This window comes from Osmerus eperlanus, chromosome 17 (assembly GCF_963692335.1).
Source record: "Osmerus eperlanus chromosome 17, fOsmEpe2.1, whole genome shotgun sequence".
Taxonomy (NCBI): Eukaryota; Metazoa; Chordata; class Actinopteri; order Osmeriformes; family Osmeridae; genus Osmerus; species Osmerus eperlanus.
Window position 1 is genome coordinate 11,208,261 of NC_085034.1, and position 20,610 is coordinate 11,228,870.

At 42.6% G+C, this 20,610-nt stretch overlaps 1 protein-coding gene across 1 annotated transcript; it reads right to left on the reverse strand.

Annotated features, from left to right (window-relative positions):
* Window positions 1-544: 544 nt before the first annotated feature.
* LOC134038086 (uncharacterized) lies at window positions 545-19,398 on the reverse strand. The gene is made up of 8 exons (XM_062483678.1): window positions 19,302-19,398; window positions 18,318-18,613; window positions 17,766-18,214; window positions 17,238-17,666; window positions 16,894-17,079; window positions 16,523-16,782; window positions 16,323-16,436; window positions 545-591 (listed from the first exon to the last, which is right to left on the reverse strand). Exons 1-8 carry the CDS (start codon window positions 19,396-19,398, stop codon window positions 545-547), a joined length of 1,878 nt encoding a protein of 625 aa, XP_062339662.1.
* Window positions 19,399-20,610: the final 1,212 nt, after the last annotated feature.

Genomic DNA, 20,610 nt, shown 5'->3' on the forward strand with positions numbered 1-20,610 from the left:
CCAGACTCTCTAGTCTGGTTAGGACCAGGCTAGCAATTAACAGGGCAAGAGAGACGATCTGGCAAAACATTATTGACCATTTCACGAGTTCAGTAATCACACCATAGATTGAATAAATAGCTTTTATTGAAGCAGGGCTGGTAGCAAAGCCAAGCCTAATGTATTGTGGTACAGGCTGGTAGCAGAGCCAAGGCTGAGGCTGGTAGCAGAGCCAAGCCTAATGCAGGGTGTCGCAGGCTGGTAGCAGAGCCGAGCCTTGAGTGGTTGGTGTAGGCTGGTAGCAGAGCCGAGCCTGGGGCGGTTGGTGTACGCTGGTAGCAGAGCCGAGCCTGGTGCTGATGGAGGCTGGTAGCAGAGCCGAGCCTGGTGCTGATGGAGGCCAGTAGCAGAGCCGGGCCTGGGTTCCTGGGAGGATGAGTGTGTGATTAGGGGATGCAGAGATAGTGGAGGTGATGTGGATGGTGCATGTATAGTTACCGGGGAGGTGATGTGGATGGTTCATGAATAGTTACCGGGTATGGACTCGGGGTGTGGAGGAGAGTCCTTATGGGTCACGGCCAAGTAGCGGCTCAATCGGATCCCCCGGGGAGCCTGGATAGACGACAGTGAGAAGCAGAGAAAAGGGGACAAAAGGGCGACAAAACATGCTAGCACAAGGATCAGAGCAACGGAAGACACTTTATACAAACCTCGTAATTGATACGGGGAGTTTGGTCGCATTCTTCCGTGCTTTCGCTAGGCTGATGCGTATGAAGATGATTGGAGTTGGTGCGCATTCTTCCGTGCTTTTGCGAGTTGCTTGATTGGAGTAGAGGAGGAGTCTTGGTGCTCTTGGGGCTCTTCCTCCCGAACTTTAGTTAGTTAATCTAACTCCCTTTAAATTCTTAATTGTAGGCCTACCAAATCTACTTAACATAACTAATGCATTTAGGCCTACTGATAATTAGCACAATTTGATGAGCAGTCTGAAACCGTTCTCACAGTAATCAGTGGCCGAGGTTGAGAATATTATGCCAAAAAAAGAATGTGGCAGCAATTGAAAATTGTATTTGGTGATTATGTATAAATTCAAGACACTGCAGATTGCCATGGTTTGGACTTGATGTGGGCTAATGATGTTTTTGTGTTCACATATTGAACAAAATTAATAAATTACTTCAAAATAACTTTGCCACACACATTTATTAACTTATAGGCTAAATGCTGAGCTTTAAAATAAAAGGGAAAGATAACAATAACTAAAATGGGGATTCACTGAAATAAGTATTATTGCACAGATCCAGCACAGGCTTTCAGATCAGAAGGTGACCCAAACTGTAGCATACTTTGCTTGGTAAAACATTACATTTAGCAGACACTCTTATCCAGAGCAACTTACAGTATGTACAGGGACATTCCCTCGAGGCAAGTAGGGTGAAGTGCCTTGCCCAAGGACACAGTGTCATTTTGGCACGACCAGGAATTGAACCTGCAACATTCTGATTACTAGCCCGATTCCCTAACCGCTCAGCCACTTGACTCCCTTGAACAGTCATTTAAAATTGCTCAGTATGAAGCTTAGAATATATAATTATTATATTACGTGTGCATATTTAATCCAAATCCAACTAGAGAGGGTACAATTTCTGGGGAAATTGGAGGGTGTGCTTGCTTGCGTCGGTTGCAGAGCGGTCCGTTTTTTAATGACATTTTTACAACTAATATTTCTGTATATTCTATATAAAAATGCATACGTATTATTTATAAAGATTACATCGATTTAAAAGCATACATTTGTTGCTGCTCATTTACAGCTCAAAATACTAAGAGTGAAGTGTAGAATGAAAGTGTCGTCTTCTCATTTCCCCTGCAAGAGGGAATGGTGATTGGCTATATCAGCCTCATAGTTGAATCAAAACGAATACATTGGGCAGTCCGGTGTAAAATTGTCCTAATCTCTATGACAAACGTCCTTTTCAGTTTTTCCCTTCTTGTGATATTTTCAGGCATTTAGCCTACTCATATTGCATTCATTAATTAAATATCTGAAGGCATTCCTAGTCATTACATCCTGTGGCAGCTGCTAACTCGCTATGCTATCTCTCAGGGTTAGCTGACAAACCATCTCCTGAGGCGATTGCTACGCAGAAAGTTCAGACATCGAATGAAAGCAAAACATATTTAGTTGACAGAACCTTTTAAGAGTTTGAGTGGTGACATATCCTCCCATGTGTGAGGATGAAGACAGATGAGGTATTTTCAACCAAAACAAGAAGTTGAGGTTTCAGTGGAGGGAGGCTTTGGACCCATTTGACCTGTGTCTATATGACTATCCAGTCTACAGGCACCCAGGAAGTTTCAGGGTGCGTGTGTGTAGGGAGTCAGGTGGCTGAGCGGTTAGGGAGTCGGGCTAGTAATCTGAACGTTACCGGTTCAATTCCTGCCTGTGTCAAATGATGTTGTGTCCTTGGGCAAGGCACTTCACCCTACTTGCCTCGGGAGGAATGTCCCTGTACTTACTGTAAGTCGCTCTGGATAAGAGCGTCTGCAAAATGACTAAATGTAAATGTGTGTGAGGTAAAATAACCCCAGGGAGTGGACCTAGGGAGTTACCTCTCCCTTGGGCATATGACTCACTGGCACAAAAATCTAAGCAGGCACTGCTCTGAACACAAGTGGCAGAATGCTCTAGAAAACTCTCCAAAAGGTTGAACTTACCAATTTAAAGTCTTTGGGAAATCGGCAACATCATTTGGGGTCAGCTAGCCGCAGGCTAGTGCACTGATATGGGAGTGTGCTAGTGCTTGAAAAGCACAGAGTTATGGCCCTTCCTCATTTCACAATTCCAAAGTTTGTCAGAATCCAGTATTGAGTAAGGGTGTCACTTCCACTGTGCTGTTACGGTAATAAAATATGTGAACATGTTTGTGAATGAGTCAGGGGCATTAAAGAGAAGTCATTTTTTCCCTATTCTACCCTATTCATAACTCTGGTTTACAAGAGGTGTTGAGTGTCATGGTAGGGTATAGCCAAGCTGTTGGCTTTTCAGGATGAGTATTATGGGGTGTTTTTCAGGTAGGTGTTTAAGTGTGTAACACAGATAGTAAGGTCAATATCTCATGTCCCTGTCAACTTGCTATCCTTATCAATTTGAGAGGGGAAAGCTGTCCTTTATGATCGAAAGTATATCCTTTATACGGTTTGCTGTATGCTGCTCCTTTATTCAGGCAACCTTTGGAAAAAAGAAGACTGAAATTTTTTTAATAAAATCAAGAAATCAATTAACTTATGAAGTGGCCTCATAAGGAACGAGTTGAGTATTTGTGTTTTTTGTTTGGTTAACTTACATAAACCAAAGAAGTAATTTCAGACGTAAACAACTTAGATCCTGTTTTACGCAATCACAGCTTAAGTAAACAGTGCAGGACGGTTTTACTACACACTTAATAAAACTTTATGGTACTTGTTTGAAGACCTGGTGTAGCCAGAACAACTTAGAGCTCAATGCTCTTAAGACAGTGGAGATGGTTGTGGACTTCAGGAAGAATACAGCCCCACTTACCCCCATCACCCTGCGCGACTCCCCAGTCAACACTGTGGAGTCCTTCCGCTTCCTGGGCACCATCCTCTCCCAGGACCTCAAGTGGGAACTGAACATCAGCTCCCTCACCAAAAAAGCACAACAGAGGATGTACTTCCTACGGCAGCTGAAGAAATTCAACCTGCCAAAGACAATGATGGTGCACTTCTACACAGCCATCATTGAGTCCATCCTCACCTCTTCCATCACCATCTGCTGCCACTGCCAAGGACAAGAGCAGACTGCAGCGTATCATCCGCACTGCTGAGAAGGTGATCGGCTGCAATCTGCCTACCCTCGAGGACCTGCACACCTCGAGGACCCTGAGGCGTGCAAGGAAGATTGTGGCCGACCCCTCCCACCCTGGTCACTCCCTGTTCCAGCTACTCCCCTCTGGCAGAAGGCTGCGGTCCATCAGGACCAAAACCTCACACCATAAGAACAGTTTCTCTCCATCTGCTACTGGCCTCTTCAACAAGGCCAAGGACTCCCATTGACATTCATTCACTTATTTAACTATTATAAGTCCATCTAATGGCAATTCAGTATGCATAAGCCACTTATCTCAGTATCCGATTGCACTATGTTGACCATTCACGCTGCTCATTCTATTCTTATTTTTATATATATTTTATTGTATATTTAAATTGTTGTATTCTTAGATTGTTTAGTTCTTAGAAATAGTTAAACTTTTGTACTTTTACTTAATTTAAGATCTGTATATGTTTGGTGTTTTGCACCTCCCTGCCACAGTAAATTCCGTGTTTGTATAACATACATGGTGAATAAACCGAATTCTGATTCTGATTCTAAAACTGAAAAGAAATGTAAGATTGTAAGACTATAAGATGTTTATGATGAACTGGCTGTATTCTCCTCTAAATGGGTCGACAGGCTGCCTGTTAATGGCTGTTTTTGTGTCCTACCAGACCTTTGAGTGAGGATCAAGAAATGTACTCATCAACTCAAAAGCCTTGATCTCAATATTTGCTTGGCGTTTGGTCTAACAAAGACAATCACAGACGGTAATCTCTCTTTTAGTCCTCTTCTCAAAGAACAAGCAAATTCTATTCTATTCTATTCTCAACTGGGTTCAAACAATAGAGTGGGGTTTGCAATATTTCACAGTTTAACAGTTTACTGACTAGCTGACTCTTTGTAAGCCTGGATAATATACATGACATAACCAAACTATAAATGTATCCATTGGTTGAACTGAAACACTTAGGTGCTTGTGTATGTTAAACCTTCATTAAAGTAAATAGGCAAGAGGCAGGCAGACATGCTTGTTGTATAGAATGAACTAATGCTCAGAAAATTATCTTGTTCCTCCCCAGCAGACATGAGGCCGTTTCTTTAAAAAAGTAGAATCTTGAAGTGCTGGCCTTGCAAATGGCCAACACAAATTCAAACGGCTGGAAGGTAAACCATTCAAACAAATTACTTTGCATGCCATGAATGTGTTTTTTTTTTTTAGGGGGCTGAAAAAGTCTGTCTCTCCTTTTGGTAACACTTTATTTCGATGGTCCATCTGTCAACACACTATAGGTTATCAGTAATTACTCAGTAGCATGTCAGCAATGTATCAGTTTGCATTCAACTAACTGTCTGTAGACTTTCAGGTGCATTTCAAGTGTTGATCTACAGATTTTACTGAAAGTGTCTGCTTACTTTCAAAGCTTGTTTTCAACAGGTCATAAACCAATATTCAACTAGAGAGGGTACAATTTCTGGGGAAATTGTAGGGTGTGCTTGCTTGCGTCGGTTGCAGAGGGGTCCGTTTTTTAATGACATTTTTACAACAGATTTTTCTGTATATTTTATATCAAAAATACATAGCCTACTTATTATTTATAAAGATTACATAGATTTAAAAGCATAATTTTTTCTGCTCATTCACAACTCAAAATACTAAGAGTGAAGAGTAGAATGAAATAGTTGTCTTCTCATTTCCCCTGCAAGAGGGAATGGTGATCAGCAGCCTCATCGTTGAATCAAAACGAATACATTTGGCAGACCGGTGTAAAAATGGACCTAATCTCTATGACTTAAACGTCATTTTAAGTTTTTCCCTTCTCATGATATTTTCAGGCATTTAGCCTACTCATTGCATTCATTCATTAATAAAGAACCCCCTTTGAAGATTATTCTATGACGTTACCCGGCAGTAGAAGATGGAATCGCGATTCAAACAGTACCATCTGCTAACTGAAAATATGCCCCCCAAAACGTAAATAAGCTTGACATTTATTTAGTGAAAAATCGCTCATTCATAAAAAGCTCACTGGTAGCGATCATTGTCAGTAACAACGCAAAATGCAATATAGCCCTGTGTGGAGAAGCTGCCCCGGTAAATTGTACTACTACGGTACAGTACTAGACCACTGCTGTGTTCGTCTTGGTAGCGATTGTGTTGGTTGAATTGGATTCAACGTTCCGTTGTACGGTTTAAGCTGAAATTGATTATTTTCATGAACAGATTGACAACGTTTAGGCTGTGGCAATGAAGTTCAGGTTAGTAGTTAGACTTTTGATTTAAGTAAGGGGAGTGCCGAACATGTTCTGTCGCCGTTTGACTTCCTAAACAGCTGTGTACTGTAGTGTAGATGTTTTTGTAGTGTGTCTCGCGTAAGCTACAGCGTTGCAGTGAGCTACACTGGTTTGAAACCACAGGTAATGGTCATTTCACCAACAAATCGTTTACTAATGTCAGAATAAATCCTACAACAAAAATGTATATGTGAGGAATGTTTATTTTCACGATTGAAAACAGATAACGCTACATCATAGACCACTGTAGTATGTGTTGCCCGGGCAACACAGGCTAATGTCATGATGCTAATACTTCAGTGAAATAGTAGACTACTGTTTCCGAAAGTAGATGTACTTCCTTAATAATATCAGCTTATACTGTACATTACACATCACAATTGTGTGTCATATCACAAAGTAAAATGAGTAAATAGTTATCACCCTTGCCTCTGTGCTTGTGGCGTTTCTGCAGCTGACTTGCAGTAAAGCTATAGTTAGCCTAGCTATCCCCCAAGTTAACAGATGCGAAACGAATGTTCTGCCAAAGGTGGTCACGCGTGTTTTCGTGACGTTAGTGACGTTAGTAACGTCAGTGACTGTGGATAGCAAATTAGCCACCGTTAGCTTCACTTTTCGCCACAAAAACTTAACTTGAGCCTAAACCATGCAACAGAACGTAAATTCCAATAGAAGCAACTCAATCGCTACCAAGACGAAACTTTTGACACCTACGTTGTCTATGTAGGCCAAATATTGACTGAGTTTTAGGGGGGCAAAAAGAAATAAAAAAAATAATAATAATATATATGTGAGAGAACAAATCCATCCATTTCATTCTACACTTCACTCGTATTTTCAGTTGTAAATGAGCAGCAAAAAAAAATGCTTTTAAATCTATGTAATCTTTATAAATAATAAGTATGCATTTTTATATAAAATACAGAAATATCAGTTGTAAAAATGTCATACCTTTCGGGCGCTTTGAAGCTTCAGCTTATAACTTTCTACAAAATGTTCACTATTTTCACTTTTTTAGCATGGTCAGCTATCCCCATTCGGGTTTTCAGCATTCTCGCTGCTGTTTCGCAGGAACAGCCATTTCTAGTTGGGTGTACTTTGCCTTCGGCAAGGGCACAACCTTTGTTCTCTCACATATTTATTTATTTATTTATTATTGTTTATTTTCGCCCCCCTAAGGATCAGTCAATATTTGGACTACATACACAACGGCGGTGTCAAAAGGTTCGTCTTGGTAGCGATTGCGTTGGTTGTATTTTTATTTACGCTCCGTTGCATGGTTTAAGTAGAAATTGCGTTTTTGTGGTGAAAAGTGAAGCTAACGGTGGCTAATTTGCTAGCCACAGTCACTGACGTTACTAACGTCACTACGTCACTAACGTCACGAAAACACACGTGACTACCTGTAGCAGAACATTCGTTTCACATCTGTTAACTTGGGGGATAGCTAGGCTAACTATAGCTTTACTGCAAGGCAGCTGCAGGAACGCCACAAGCAAAGAGGCCAGGGTGATAACTATTTACTCATTTTACTTTGTGATGTGAAACACAATTATGAAATGTAATGTACAATATTAGCTGATATTATTAAGGAAGTACATCTACTTTCGGGAACATTTTTTAGCAGACGCTCTTATCCAGAGCGACTTACAGTAAGTACAGGGACATTCCCCCGAGGCAAGTAGGGTGAAGTGGACATAGGGTAAAGATGACATAAAAACAATAATCCATGGTGCAAGGTTGCCGATGTTGCCGTTTTCCCTGGTGAGTTTGTTATACTTTTAAATTCAATCTCTTCACATTACTTGACTTTGTTGTGCAACTGCAAAAGCTACTCGAACTCAGATTAAAATGCTGCTGCAAAAAAAGCTGAACTACAGTATTGTGGGTATTAAATAAGATCATGCTACATCTAACCAATGACTACATGACTAAATGTAATGTAAATGTAACTAGCAGATCATTTCTTGCAAGCTTGTCAAAGTGGTATTTGTACAGACTGTATTAACATGAATGAATAATGCATGCATCGTCATCGTCGTCCATCTGACTTTAGCCGAAACGAAGCTAGAGAGAGGAGTGTTAGATTTACTGCTTCAAATTGAAAACGGAGAAGATATTTAGAGTAAAGACAAGTTACTTAACATCTGTGTTCAATATCGTCAATTAACCCGTTAAGGAGTAGCGTCACACATATGTGATCGTTTGAAAGCGGGCCCCACAGAGTACCGTCACACGTGTGATTCTGAACATTCCAACCGACTATTTTCCGATAGACAAAAACTATATGACAAACGCTATAGTATGGCTTCAAAATTTACAATTAGGAGGCTAACAAGTAACACTAGCAGGTAGTAGCATTGCTACGAGTATTATGCTAAGTTGCTAGACTTCTAAAACTAGCTAGCTTCTGTTTTGGAAAAATAACTCACTCTGGTGGAAGCGTCGGTAATCTTTAGAACTCACTCCTTAAAAGGTTAAAAGTAAAAACTTTCCAGTTACGAAGCGTTTGTTCGTAGGATTAACGCCAGCTGCAGCAAACACTTAACGTTACGTGACCCCGGTTTGGCTGTTCGTGACGGTCAGCTATGACAGTCTTGAGCCTCGATTTTTGCAGATTTCAGTGAAACTTGCAAAAATAAAAACGATCTAGATAGATTATGTACACTTTAAGCTCAATGTACATACCTTGTTTGGCCAATTTGGTCGATTGTGGGAAAAAAAGTTGAACCGTTTTTAGTTATGGAGAGCCATCGCGCTAGCTCGATTATAAGAGAGAATAACAGAAATGTAGCTAGAATCCACACCTCAAACAAGTTAACCTAGACGCAAAACTATAAGTCCAATCCAAAAAATAAGGATATTTTCCGAGACCCAAGACTCTGCCGAAACCAGCGATGTCCTTTCTATGTCTGTGCGGTCAGAAATACGACTCTACCGGCAGTTTCAAAATCTTGATCTTTTTGCTTTCTCTGACGATTTTGTCACCAGATTTGCATTGGTCTCTATGGGGCGAGAGTTGGACTTTGTCTCGCTTTCGTGGGGCTCTGAACAAATGTGTACGTCTGTTGGATTCAACAGACAACTGTCTACAACCAGCACAAAATTAGCTATCTATTGATCCAAAAACGAAGCATGAAGAGCGAAAATTGTGGCAATGCTGGCAAACTAGAAATATTTTTTCAACAACATCCGAAGCTCAGGCCTCCACTCTAAGCGTTTCAGTCTGCACTCTAGGGTTTCACGTACACACCCATGTAAATCTCAGAAACGGCTTGAAAAAGTCATGAAACATAATCAGTGATATTGAAAAAAAGTTGAATAGATATCAAAAAGCTGAATTATTTAAAAATAGTTTAGGGTTTTGTCAACATTTTAAAGTTTAAATGGTGGCTCTAGCTGAAAGATTGAGGAAGAAGAAGGATTTGGAAGTTGAAGAAGTTTAAATAAGTTTGAGAGGATTTGAAAGAAAACTCCATTGGAAACCCATGTTAAAAATATTATGAATATTGATTTATATTAATTCAAGCATAAGAGGTACAAAGCTGAAAAGTCATAGCACCCATGGCCTGAAACTGCTGAATTCTTTGATAGCTGAACGGTTTTAGTAGCTGAAGATTTGAAGGCGCTGAAAGGTGCCACGGCAGAAATAGAAGAAAAATAATAAGTTGATTAAGAACAAAGAACAATACTTGAGAATGCTGAAGCAGCATTCCAACAATAATAATAAGATGAATAAAGATTCAAAGAACAATACTTGGAATGCTAAAGCAGCATTCCAACAATAAAGATTCAAAGAACAATACTTGGAATGCTGAAGCAGCATTCCACAATAAAGAGAAAAAGGAAAACAATAGTGCTTAACAGCATTCTCACAATAATATATATGTGAGGGAACAAAGGTTGTGCCCTTGCCGAAGGCAAAGCACACCCAACTAATTGTCTGTAGATTGTGTGTTGCATTTTGATTGTCCAACTGTTGGCACACTATAAGCTGTAAGCAGCAACTCAGTATCATGTAAACAATGTATAAGTTGACATTCAACACAGTTTCAAAAGACAACTACCATACATTCAACTAACTGTCTGTTAAAAAGGCAATAGCAGTTATTTGTCAAGTTGCCCATTGCCATTTCGGATAATGACCATATTTGGTAAGCGCGTTGGTCATGTGACTCCACTCCACACGGTATAGTTTTAGGTTTTGCTTCACGGCACAAATAGATGGAGTGGCAGTTTGCTTCAAGTAATAATTTCACATAATTGAACGTTGGACTTTGTTGAATTTGTGTGTGTCCATGTATACGTAAGTTTGACTTTGTATCTTGTCATTATGTGTTCGTGATAGTTTAGCTTGCTCATAGTTGTAACGAGGAGTGTAATTTAATTAATTTAGCATGATGGCACTGTTCGTGTACTCGCTAGCATAAGCTGCTAATGTACAAATACGAGTGTTGAAGTTTACCTATGATAACTTTTGAGCGACCATACAATTAAAGTGAAAAACCGTTGGGTGTAGTAGAATGCCTATAAACTATCAACAGAACACATATTAACCATTTGTACATAAAGAGGAAAGTTTTGCAAAACTGATCACTAACACTGGTTAACTAAAGTCAATACCAGGCTATAACGTACAGTAAAACAAAAATGATGATCAGCAAATGAAAGAAAAATAGCTATTTTATTTGTACTTTTTACACACATTTTGGTCAATACCTGACCAAAAATAAAACATAAATACAATCATCACACTGGCAACGTTTCTTTTTTGTACAGTTACAATTTACAGAAGAACAGATCATACTGCCAACTGTTAGAAACAGCTTGTTCATGAACTTGAAGCTTGTTACAAGCATTTAGTATTTTACAGTAAAGGGGATGATCTCTTTGTTGCTTTTCATCTTGATTACCTTTTCTGTGAATTCGCCAACTATTTACCACTTTTTTGTAGGCTAATAAATCCTCTCCGTCCGTATCCCCCCTCCTTGCTTTTGCTCGGGTGAAATGAGTGGTACCCTGCATACTGCCACCCTTCCTAGGCAAGGGGCGTTGTGTCGAATGGAACACGGGTACCTGCTCAAATATATTTTGTTGATGCGCATTACAGTTTTTCTCAATAGCGAAAACACTAAAACCCATTGACTGAACAACGTTCTCAGTTGCCTGAACTCATGTAGCTAATTGTGCAGTCTGTTGTCAATACCTTAAACCATTTCACATGGTAAAACACAATTTGCAGATCTCATATACAGTTAGGTCCATAAATATTTGGACATTGACACAATTTTCATCATTTTGGCTCTGTATACCACCACAATGGATTTGAAATGAAACAATCAAGATGTGCTTTAAGTGCAGACTTTCAGCTTTAATTTCAGGGTATTTACATCCAAATCAGGTGAACGGTGTAGGAATTACAACACATTTTATATGTGGCCCCCCCCTTTTTAAGGGACCAAAAATAATTGGACAAACTAACATAATCATAAATCTAATTGTCACTTTTAATACTTGGTTGCAAATCCTTTGCAGTCAATGACAGCCGGAAGTCTGGAACCCATAGACATCACCAGACGCTGGGTTTCGTCCCTGGTGATGCTCTGCCAGGCCTCTACTGCAACTGTCTTCAGTTCCTGCTTGTTCTTGGGGCATTTTCCCTTCAGTTTTGTCTTTAGCAAGTGAAATGCATGCTCAATTGGATTTAGGTCAGGTGATTGACTTGGCCATTGCAGAACATTCCACTTCTTTGCCTTAAAAAACTCTTTGGTTGCTTTCGCAGTATGCTTCGGGTCATTGTCCATCTGCACTGTGAAGCGCCGTCCTATGAGTTCTGAAGCATTTGGCTGAATCTGAGCAGATAATATTGCCCGAAACACTTCAGAATTCATCCTACTGCTTCTGTCAGCAGTCACATCATCGATAAATACAAGGGAACCAGTTCCATTGGCAGCCATACATGCCCACGCCATAACACTACCTCCACCATGCTTCACTGATGAGGTGGTATGCTTTGGATCATGAGCAGTTCCTTCCCTTCTCCATACTCTTCTCTTCCCATCATTCAGGTACAAGTTGATCTTGGTCTCATCTGTCCATAGGATGTTGTTCCAGAACTGTACAGGGTCTTTTAGATGTTTTTTGGCAAACTCTAATCTGGTCTTCCTGTTTTTGAGACTCACCAATGGTTTACATCTTGTGGTGAACCCTCTGTATTTACTCTGGTGAAGTCTTCTCTTAATTTTTGACTTTGACACAGATACGCCTACCTCCTGGAGAGTGTTCTTGATCTGGCCAACTGTTGTGAAGGGGTTTTTCTTCACCAGGGAAAGAATTCTTCTGTCATCCACCACAGTTGTTTTCCGTGGTCTTCCGGGTCTTTTGGTGTTGCTGAGCTCACCAGTGCGTTCTTTCTTTTTAAGAATGTACCAAACAGTTGATTGAGCCACACCTAATGTTTTTGCTATCTCTCTGATAGGTTTGTTTTGATTTTTCAGCCTAACGATAGCTTGCTTCACTGATGGTGACAGCTCTTTGGACTTCATATTGAGAGTTGACAGCAACAGATTCCAAACACAAATACCATACTTGAAATGAACTCTAGACCTTTTATCTGCTCTTTGTCAATGAAATAACGAACTCCCATGAGGGAATAACATACACCTGGCCATGGAACAGCTGAGCAGCCAATTGTCCAATTACTTTTGGTCCCTTAAAAAGGGGGGGGGCCACATATAAAATGTATTGTAATTGCTACACCGTTCACCTGATTTGGATGTAAATACCCTGAAATTAAAGCTGAAAGTCTGCACTTAAAGCACATCTTGATTGTTTCATTTCAAATCCATTGTGGTGGTATACAGAGCCAAAATGATGAAAATGGTGTCAATGTCCAAATATTTATGGACCTAACTGTACACTGTAAAAAAAATCAAAAAAAAGTTTTTATATTAAAAACACGTAAATTATACTATTTTTTTTTCTGTATTTCTGAATGACAGGGAATACAGATAGAAAGACAATTGCAAACTGTAAATTTATAATTTTACATAAACATTACAGCCAAATTTTGTTACCTAAAAATACACTAAAATGTCTGTTTTCTTTTACAAATATTAATAATATTTTCACCAAAATATTCTGTTAAAAACACTTCATTTCACTTTATCAAAACTAGCGAATTTAACAGTTATTTTGCAGATATTTACTTTCATCCCATGGACAAATAACTTTATAACATAATTTTTGGTTTAAACATAGGAACCTTGAATTGTGAACTGAGCTAGGGTAGTTGACGTCATGAAATCCCAGCATGCACAAGTCAATATCAAAGAGTACAAAAGCCTGAAAAAGCCTTTTTGGGGCTATCTCGTTGTCTATGATCATTGACCAATGCACTTTTAGTAAAGCTCTTTCTTGGAAGTCGCTTTAGATAAAAGCGGCTGCTAAATGAATAAATGTAAAGACTCCAGAGTAGGACGAAGGAAAGTTGATTAGATAGTTGTGTATCGGCAACGCTCCTGTTACCCAGAATGCCCCGCGGCAAGCTGAAAAGCTACAGAGTTAAAGGTTTTAAGCTTAGTTAGATAAGCATTGTTTGGAGTTTTGTTGTTGTGTTCGTTCTGTTTTGATGTGTTTAATGTGATGGTCTGTAGTTTGGATACATTAAGTGTTCACCCTGAGTGTAAATGTTGTCCAGTTAGATGGCGATCTAACCTGTCTCTAAAGCTTCACGTGCGTTGAGCAATATTCCTCTCCAAATTGCACAGCTAGTCGGCGCTGAAGTTGTAATCTGAAGCGCCGTTAATATCTGTAGTATCTGGATGCTGTATGTTGTGCACACGACTTGTTTTGAATGAAAATGTTAAATCGTTATATCTTGTTTTGGCTTTATTTAATATTTTTATTTATTGAAAATGATGTTTTTTTACAGAGAAGTTCAATAAATAGAAGTCATATTTACCGGCAAAGAACAGCCTGTAATGTAATATTACAGATATATGTTGTAAATTTGGTACAGGAAAATTATTTTACGGTTAATTAATGTTAATGAAAAAAATTTTTTTACTGTAATTTAATGGGTTTAATCTGGCGTCCCAGCTGCCAGATTGTTCCTGTTTCTTTACAATGTTTTTTTTTACAGTGTAGACATTCTCATTCTCAAAACACATTCTGCACTCTAATGCACATGTCATCCATACTGGTAAACACAAATGGCAAAAATCAAATACAAATAGAGAAAACATGTCATTGACTAAACACAACCACTCAAAATTTATTTCACTTGTTTCAAATGATGTAACACAACCAATATAAGCCAGTTCAGAGAGCAAACAGGTTGTTGAAGGTGGGAAAATATTGCTTGTGATGTCGACGAAGTGCTCTGGCCTGACCCAGCCCAAAGACAAGAAGAAGCACATTTATCACATGTTTACTCCTTTGATTTTTGTTCCTTTTACTGTATAGTATTGTATACTGTAGTACAGCGCATTGTAGGCTGTATACTGTACAATGAACAAATGGTATGGCCCTGAACATTGTGCTTTACATTTGTTTTACATTTACATTTAGTCATTTAGCAGACGCTCTTATCCAGAGCGGCTTACAGTAAGTACAGGGACATTCCCCCGAGGCAAGTAGGGTGAAGTGCCTTGCCCAAGGACACAACGTCAGTTGGCATGACCGGGAATCGAACTGGCAATCTTCGGATTACTAGCCCGATTCCCTCACCGCTCAGCCACCTGACTCCACAGTAACAGTACTGACTGCTCAATAGATTTTGACTGGTTGCAGGTTCATATCAACAAAGAACAAGAGGGAGTTGTGAGTCGTGAGATACAGGGTACAGTACTGTATAGGGGTACAAGGAGGGGAAAGAACAAAAGAAATTGCAAAGAGCAAAGCAGAGTAGTAATTTCTGATCAATTTTGAGCTACTATGATAGGACACGTTTTCGTTCATCAAAAGACAATGACAGATAAATATGAAATTTGTTTTGAGGTTAAAAATGTACTTTCCCCTGAGAACTATATGTTTTGAACAATGTGTTTTCTATTTTTTGGTGTATTGTTTACTGACTGCTTGATAGTGTATATCATTTTGATCACTTTGTTTATGATTTGAGAGCAGTGTTTGATTTTGAGCACAGGTACATCTGTTTTGAGGCGAAAGTTTGATTTTGAGAACAGTTAAAACAGTTTTGAGGCGAAAGTTTCATTTTGCAAGAGGATTCAGAGGTTTTGTAAATAGTGCTTGAAGATGAGGTTTTGTGTGTACAGTTTTGAGAAAATGGGTAACTGTTTCAAGAAATGTGTTTTAGCAATCATGATAAACTGTAATGCGTTTTATTATATGGCAACGACAGTACAAGTGTTCTGATTGGCTAATGGGTAGTCATGCCAGCCGCGTATTGACCTCCTCGCCAGTCTGCGGTCTGATACGGATACTTATTGCCCTCTGACGTCATCTTCAAAATGAGCGATATCGAGGAGTTTTACTATCCAGATGACAATGAAGAAATCAACAGCGACAAGGAAATTCTTAACTTTCTAAAATAGCAGAAAAGTGTGGACACGAAGATGTAAACCGAGTAGCCATGTGCTCGGAGGCCAAAAGGAGCTTTTAGTGACTCCTATGTGTGCAAACGGTCGGTGCATTTAAAGGTTTGTTGACATCTATTTTGGCTTGTTTTCAATGGAGACCCAGAGAAAGTCAGTGTGAGAGAGAGAAGGATGGTGTTAATGCAATAAATATCCAAGAAGCAATGGATCCATTTGAAAAGCATTATTTATTCAGGACAAGTCAATCGTTTCTTCGACACAACAACAACAACTTTATCTTTTATGTGAAAACGAGACAAAAGCCTAGTCACAAGGGTACATTTGTTGTGGTTTCTCAAGACATTCAATGTAGCAACAACAGTGCAATTTTTCAGCTATTCACACATTTACCGAATACAGTTTTAGTGTACTCAGACTCTTTGAATACAGTTTTTTAGCATACTCTTTGAATACAGTTTTAGTTTACTCTCTTTCCGGACAGTCGATTGGCTCGATCCGAAAACGGCAGCAGCGTTTACACAAACCCCACAGACGGTGACATTTTCAAAGCAGAAATACCCCCACCACATGATGACAACAAACAATACGAGCGTCTACGCGACGGCGTAAAATGACTTTAAAGCTTTCGATTTTGTTACAAAGCAAACATTTACGGCGGGTGGCCAGGCAATGTCCTGGGACGTCGAGGCTGGGCGGCAAGGCCTGGCCCGGGAGCTGGGGCCAGGCCTTGAAGAAGGACTGCCCACTCCCTCTGACGCATGCCGTACCTGTAACACACACACACGCACGTCGTGTTAAAAGACACCGTCTGTCACACCGTCGCACCGTCACACCGTCACACCGACGGTCCCACATTGCTCTCCCCATTGGGACAGGGTCCTCGGATTTAGCTCAAAGAGCTGGAGCTGGGTCTGGTCCATCAGCCTCCGGCTGTTCAGCACTGCCTCTCGTATGGCCGCGTAGTCCGCCAGCACGAGGGTCCACCGCGACTTCCGGACACCGGCGGACAGCGCGGCGCTGGGTTGGAGACGGCAGAGCTGGCTGCAAACGGCCTCGACCAGGCGGCTCGCGTCCGACCAGTTTGCAGGGCCGGAGGCTGTTCCGAGCATGCATCTGAGAGAGGGGGACGGAGAGCAAAGAGAACCGTTGTAGAGGGTGTACGTTTTTGAGACGAGCGGTAGTAGGTAGCGGCGGTGGCGCGTGTGGCAAAACGTCAACACGTACCGTGCTAAAGACTCTCTCCCGGCCACGCCGGGAGTCTTTGCAGTCTTGAACCTCCCCCTGACTAGCCTCTCCTGGTCTCTGGCAGGGTAGACCAGGCGGCGCTTGTCGGCCTCTGGCAGAGTGTGCCAGAGCGCCGTCAGCCTGTCTACCCTGCTGTCGGATAGCCCCGGAAGGTCACACACCCACCTGCTGGCCTGACACACCCACCTGACATGCTGGTATCCGGGCTGGCCGTCGGGGCCTTGGCACTCCCCTTTTAGAAAAAAAGGAGAAAAAATAATAATAATTGTGAACACCAGGCCAACGCACTCAAACGCACGCGGGACTAGGCATTAGTCTCTTACCTCAGAGTCGGAGGAGGAGCGCTGAGGTGCGTCTGCCTTTGCGTCCGGGGCCTCAGGAGGGGCGATGCCGTGGTCGTCAGGGGGGGTGCTCGGAACCGATGTCGACGTCGATGGACCAGACCCGGGTGCGCCAGCGGGATACCCCGACCGAGAGGCCGCCGTAGGGCCGGAGGATGAGGCGGTGTGTGGCTGAGGCGGGAAGAGGTCGACGTGGAAGATGGTGGGGTCCACGTCCTCCCCCGCCTCTTCGAAGCCCTCGTCCTCCGCTGAAGGCGGCCCAGAAAGGGCTCGCACTCGTCGAGATACTGCATTGCGCGCCGCATCCAGGCTTCGCTGTGGCTCTTGCACAGCTTGGTGTGAAGCTGAGTGGCGCTGTTCCCCAAAGCGCACTCCCTCAGCATCGAAACAACCCGCAGGTCGCAGGACAACCTGAAAAGGTAGAGGCAGAGGGGAAAAGAGCAGAGAAGCTTAATACAGCGGAGATAAGGATTTTGGAGAAGAAAAAATTAGACTTTTTTTTGCTCTTACTTGTAGGTGAGGACAGCCGGAAACAGGCAGCGGTGTGCTGCGTCCAGCTGCCTCACGATGCCCTGCGACCATGCCACAACCTTCTTCGTACAAAGAGAGCATGCAAGGTACTCAGTGGCCATGAGATACCAAGCATTGATGTCTAAGACTTTCCGGATAGTCTTGGTGTACACCCCAGCCTTGTGCATGTTGCCTTGGCAGGCAGGCTGGGGGCATGTCAGCTTGAATGCCCATAAGCGAACGGGCATCCAGAGAAACAGCCGACAAGCGAAGAAGGCGTCTGGCGATGCGGGTGGCTGGCTGTGGACCGGCCGGGGCTGCGGAGGCTCGTACCAGAGCTGGAGATCTGGACGAACCTCCGCTCGGTTGTTCTTCCACACGAAGAGCACCCGGCCGATCCACTGTTGCTGGCCAGTGCTGAGTGTGCCCCGCCAGCCAGGGGGGCACAACTGTGTGTGTGTGTGTGAGAGAGAGACATTTAAATTCAGTATACGTGCTAAACTTTCAATGAGCGATGTACAAAATAGCACACGACCATGACTAATCACGTACCTCAGCACTGTCCCTCGGCTCCGGGAGGAGGGGGGCTTTGAATGGGAGAGCCCTGTCCTCCTTCTCCTCCCTCGGAGGGGCTGGGGACGCCCGGGGCTTTGGGGCTGCCCACGGCGTTGGGGCTGGGGACGCCCGGGGCTTTGGGGCTGCCCACGGCGTTGGGGCTGGGGACGCCCACGGCCTTGGGGCTGGGAACGCCCTGGGCGTTGGGGCTGGGGATGCCGTGTCCCTCGTTGGGGCTGGGGACGCCCCGTCACCTGTTGTAGGCCGAGGCGCGTGGACCTGTACGCTCAAGGCTTTCCCCCACGGAAAGAAAATGAAGTTAGAAAAGCTATTCGACACCAAAACAAAACAGTTCACGAAATGTGTGAGGAAGCTCGGCGCGTGCGTGCAATTGACCTATCGCTAAGCCCCGCCCCTTGAACGCAAACGGGCCAATGGCAGTTTAGTAACAGCTGCACTCGGACATCTTCAGTTTACAACTCCATAGAGTAGCATTAGGAAAAGGGATTCTTCTCTTGTTTTATCGGGTTTGTTGTAATTTAAGTGTAAAACAATGGTCAAACAATGTGCATGGGGTAGATGCAACACTGATACGAGGTATCATGAGAGGATGGGCAATGGGGTATATTTTATCCCATTTCCCAAACCAAAACAAGAGGGCCAAATGTCTCCGGTGGATAAAGCTGTGTGGCAGACCACACAGTCAACTCAACGTAACGAAGATAAACAAGGATGTCATCACATTATTGGCATTGACAGTACCGGCTTACTTTCACCACTGATGTTATGCTAGGCTTAGGCAAGTTATCTCTGGTTAAAACTAGCTAACCTTAACGTTATAGCTACGTATAACGTTTGGCTATCTATTCACTAGCTAGAAAGTTAGGACACTGCCCTGTCAGGGACAGGGTAATGCTAGTAAATAAACTAATAAACGTAGTTTTACATTAACTGAAGGTAAATTAATGTAGCTAATCTAACCCTGCGGTGCATCAACAATACTGGTATTGCCAAGCATTGGATATCCACGATTCAGGATATTGTGAATGACCGTGAGATGAAGCTTCCCCTCTTGCATTGAGATCTGTAAATTCTCGCCTCCAATTTAAGTTTGTCATCCACCATATCTACTTTTAAATTATGTACGTATCCCTCCATTCATTGCATAATGAAGTCCCTTTTGACGGCTAAAACTCTAGTCAGACAACGACAACAAGGACTCAAGAGAAATTACTTTAACCCTTGTGTTATCTTCGGGTCATTCTGACCCATCAGTCATTGTGACCCACCGTCGTATTGCGACAAATTTACCTCATACAAAAACAAAGTGAAGCATTTTCTTTTAACTGTCGGGCTGTCTCAGACCCCCCACATTGGAATGGTTAAAAGAAAATTATTTGTATTTGTTTTTGTATTGGGTAAAATTGGGTAAACACAACGATGGTTCGTTATGAACCTTTGGGTCATGTGACCCGAAGGCAGCACGAGGGTTAATGCTGTAAACCAAGTGTTATGCTTACAGTTTTCGTATTCGTCAACGATCATAGCCAGCTCTGCGTCCGTGGGGTCTCGGTGCAGCAGAGCTGGTCGCTGAGGAGACGCCGCTGAGAGAGGAGGGAAGAAGACGGCAAGAGACGTAGTTTTACACTTTAACCCTCACGACAAACGGTCCGTCGATAGCTCACCTGGTGCTGCAAGCTTGATGACCTTCATCATTTTGGCCTGCAGCGCCTGAGGACTCAGAGTGGTCGGCTGCCCCAGGTACTGACAGACGACCAAGCTCAAGAGCCTGTGTAAAAACACACACAAAAAGGCAAGAGGACACAGTTTAACTCCAGAAAGTAGGTGCACGTCAGAACCCTGTTAGTGGAGACGACAACACCTCCTACCCCTTTTTCCTGGGCTGGCGCGGGGGCGGCGGACGGACGCCAGAGGGGCCAGGGTCGCTGCTGGTGCTGGCCACGGCGGATGACGTGGGCGGCGGACCCCAGCCTGGCCGCCCGTGCCTGGTCGTCTCTCTCCTTGAAGTCTTTTAGGGCAGCCTCCAGCTGAGTCCCCGGCCGCGGCGTCTGTCTCCTCAGAAAGTTTACGTATCTAAAAGTTTACGTTTAAAAAAAAGGTCATCAGAGTTAGACCTCGGAGTCCAACGCGGTCAAAGCGTCGTCGTTCTTTCAGGAGCAAACGGCCTTACCCGACTCTCTCCTTCTCCTTTGAGTCGTACAGGTCCTTGAGCGCTTCCACTAGTTCGTGGAAAGCGTGCTCGTAGCGAGAGAGAGCGTCCTTGTTGGAC

Bases quoted from the DNA above. Each gene is read 5' to 3' on its own strand.
- LOC134038086 (XM_062483678.1), bottom strand. From the start codon at position 19,398: ATGCAAGAGGGGAAGCTTCATCTCACGGTCATTCACAATATCCTGAAT. The intron at 17,667-17,765 runs GTAAGAGCAAAA...CTACCTTTTCAG, and splicing joins CCGGCTGTCCTCACCTACAA to GTTGTCCTGCGACCTGCGGG. The intron at 592-16,322 runs GTAAATGTTTGC...TCGTCTATCCAG, and splicing joins ACATTGCCTGGCCACCCGCC to GCTCCCCGGGGGATCCGATT.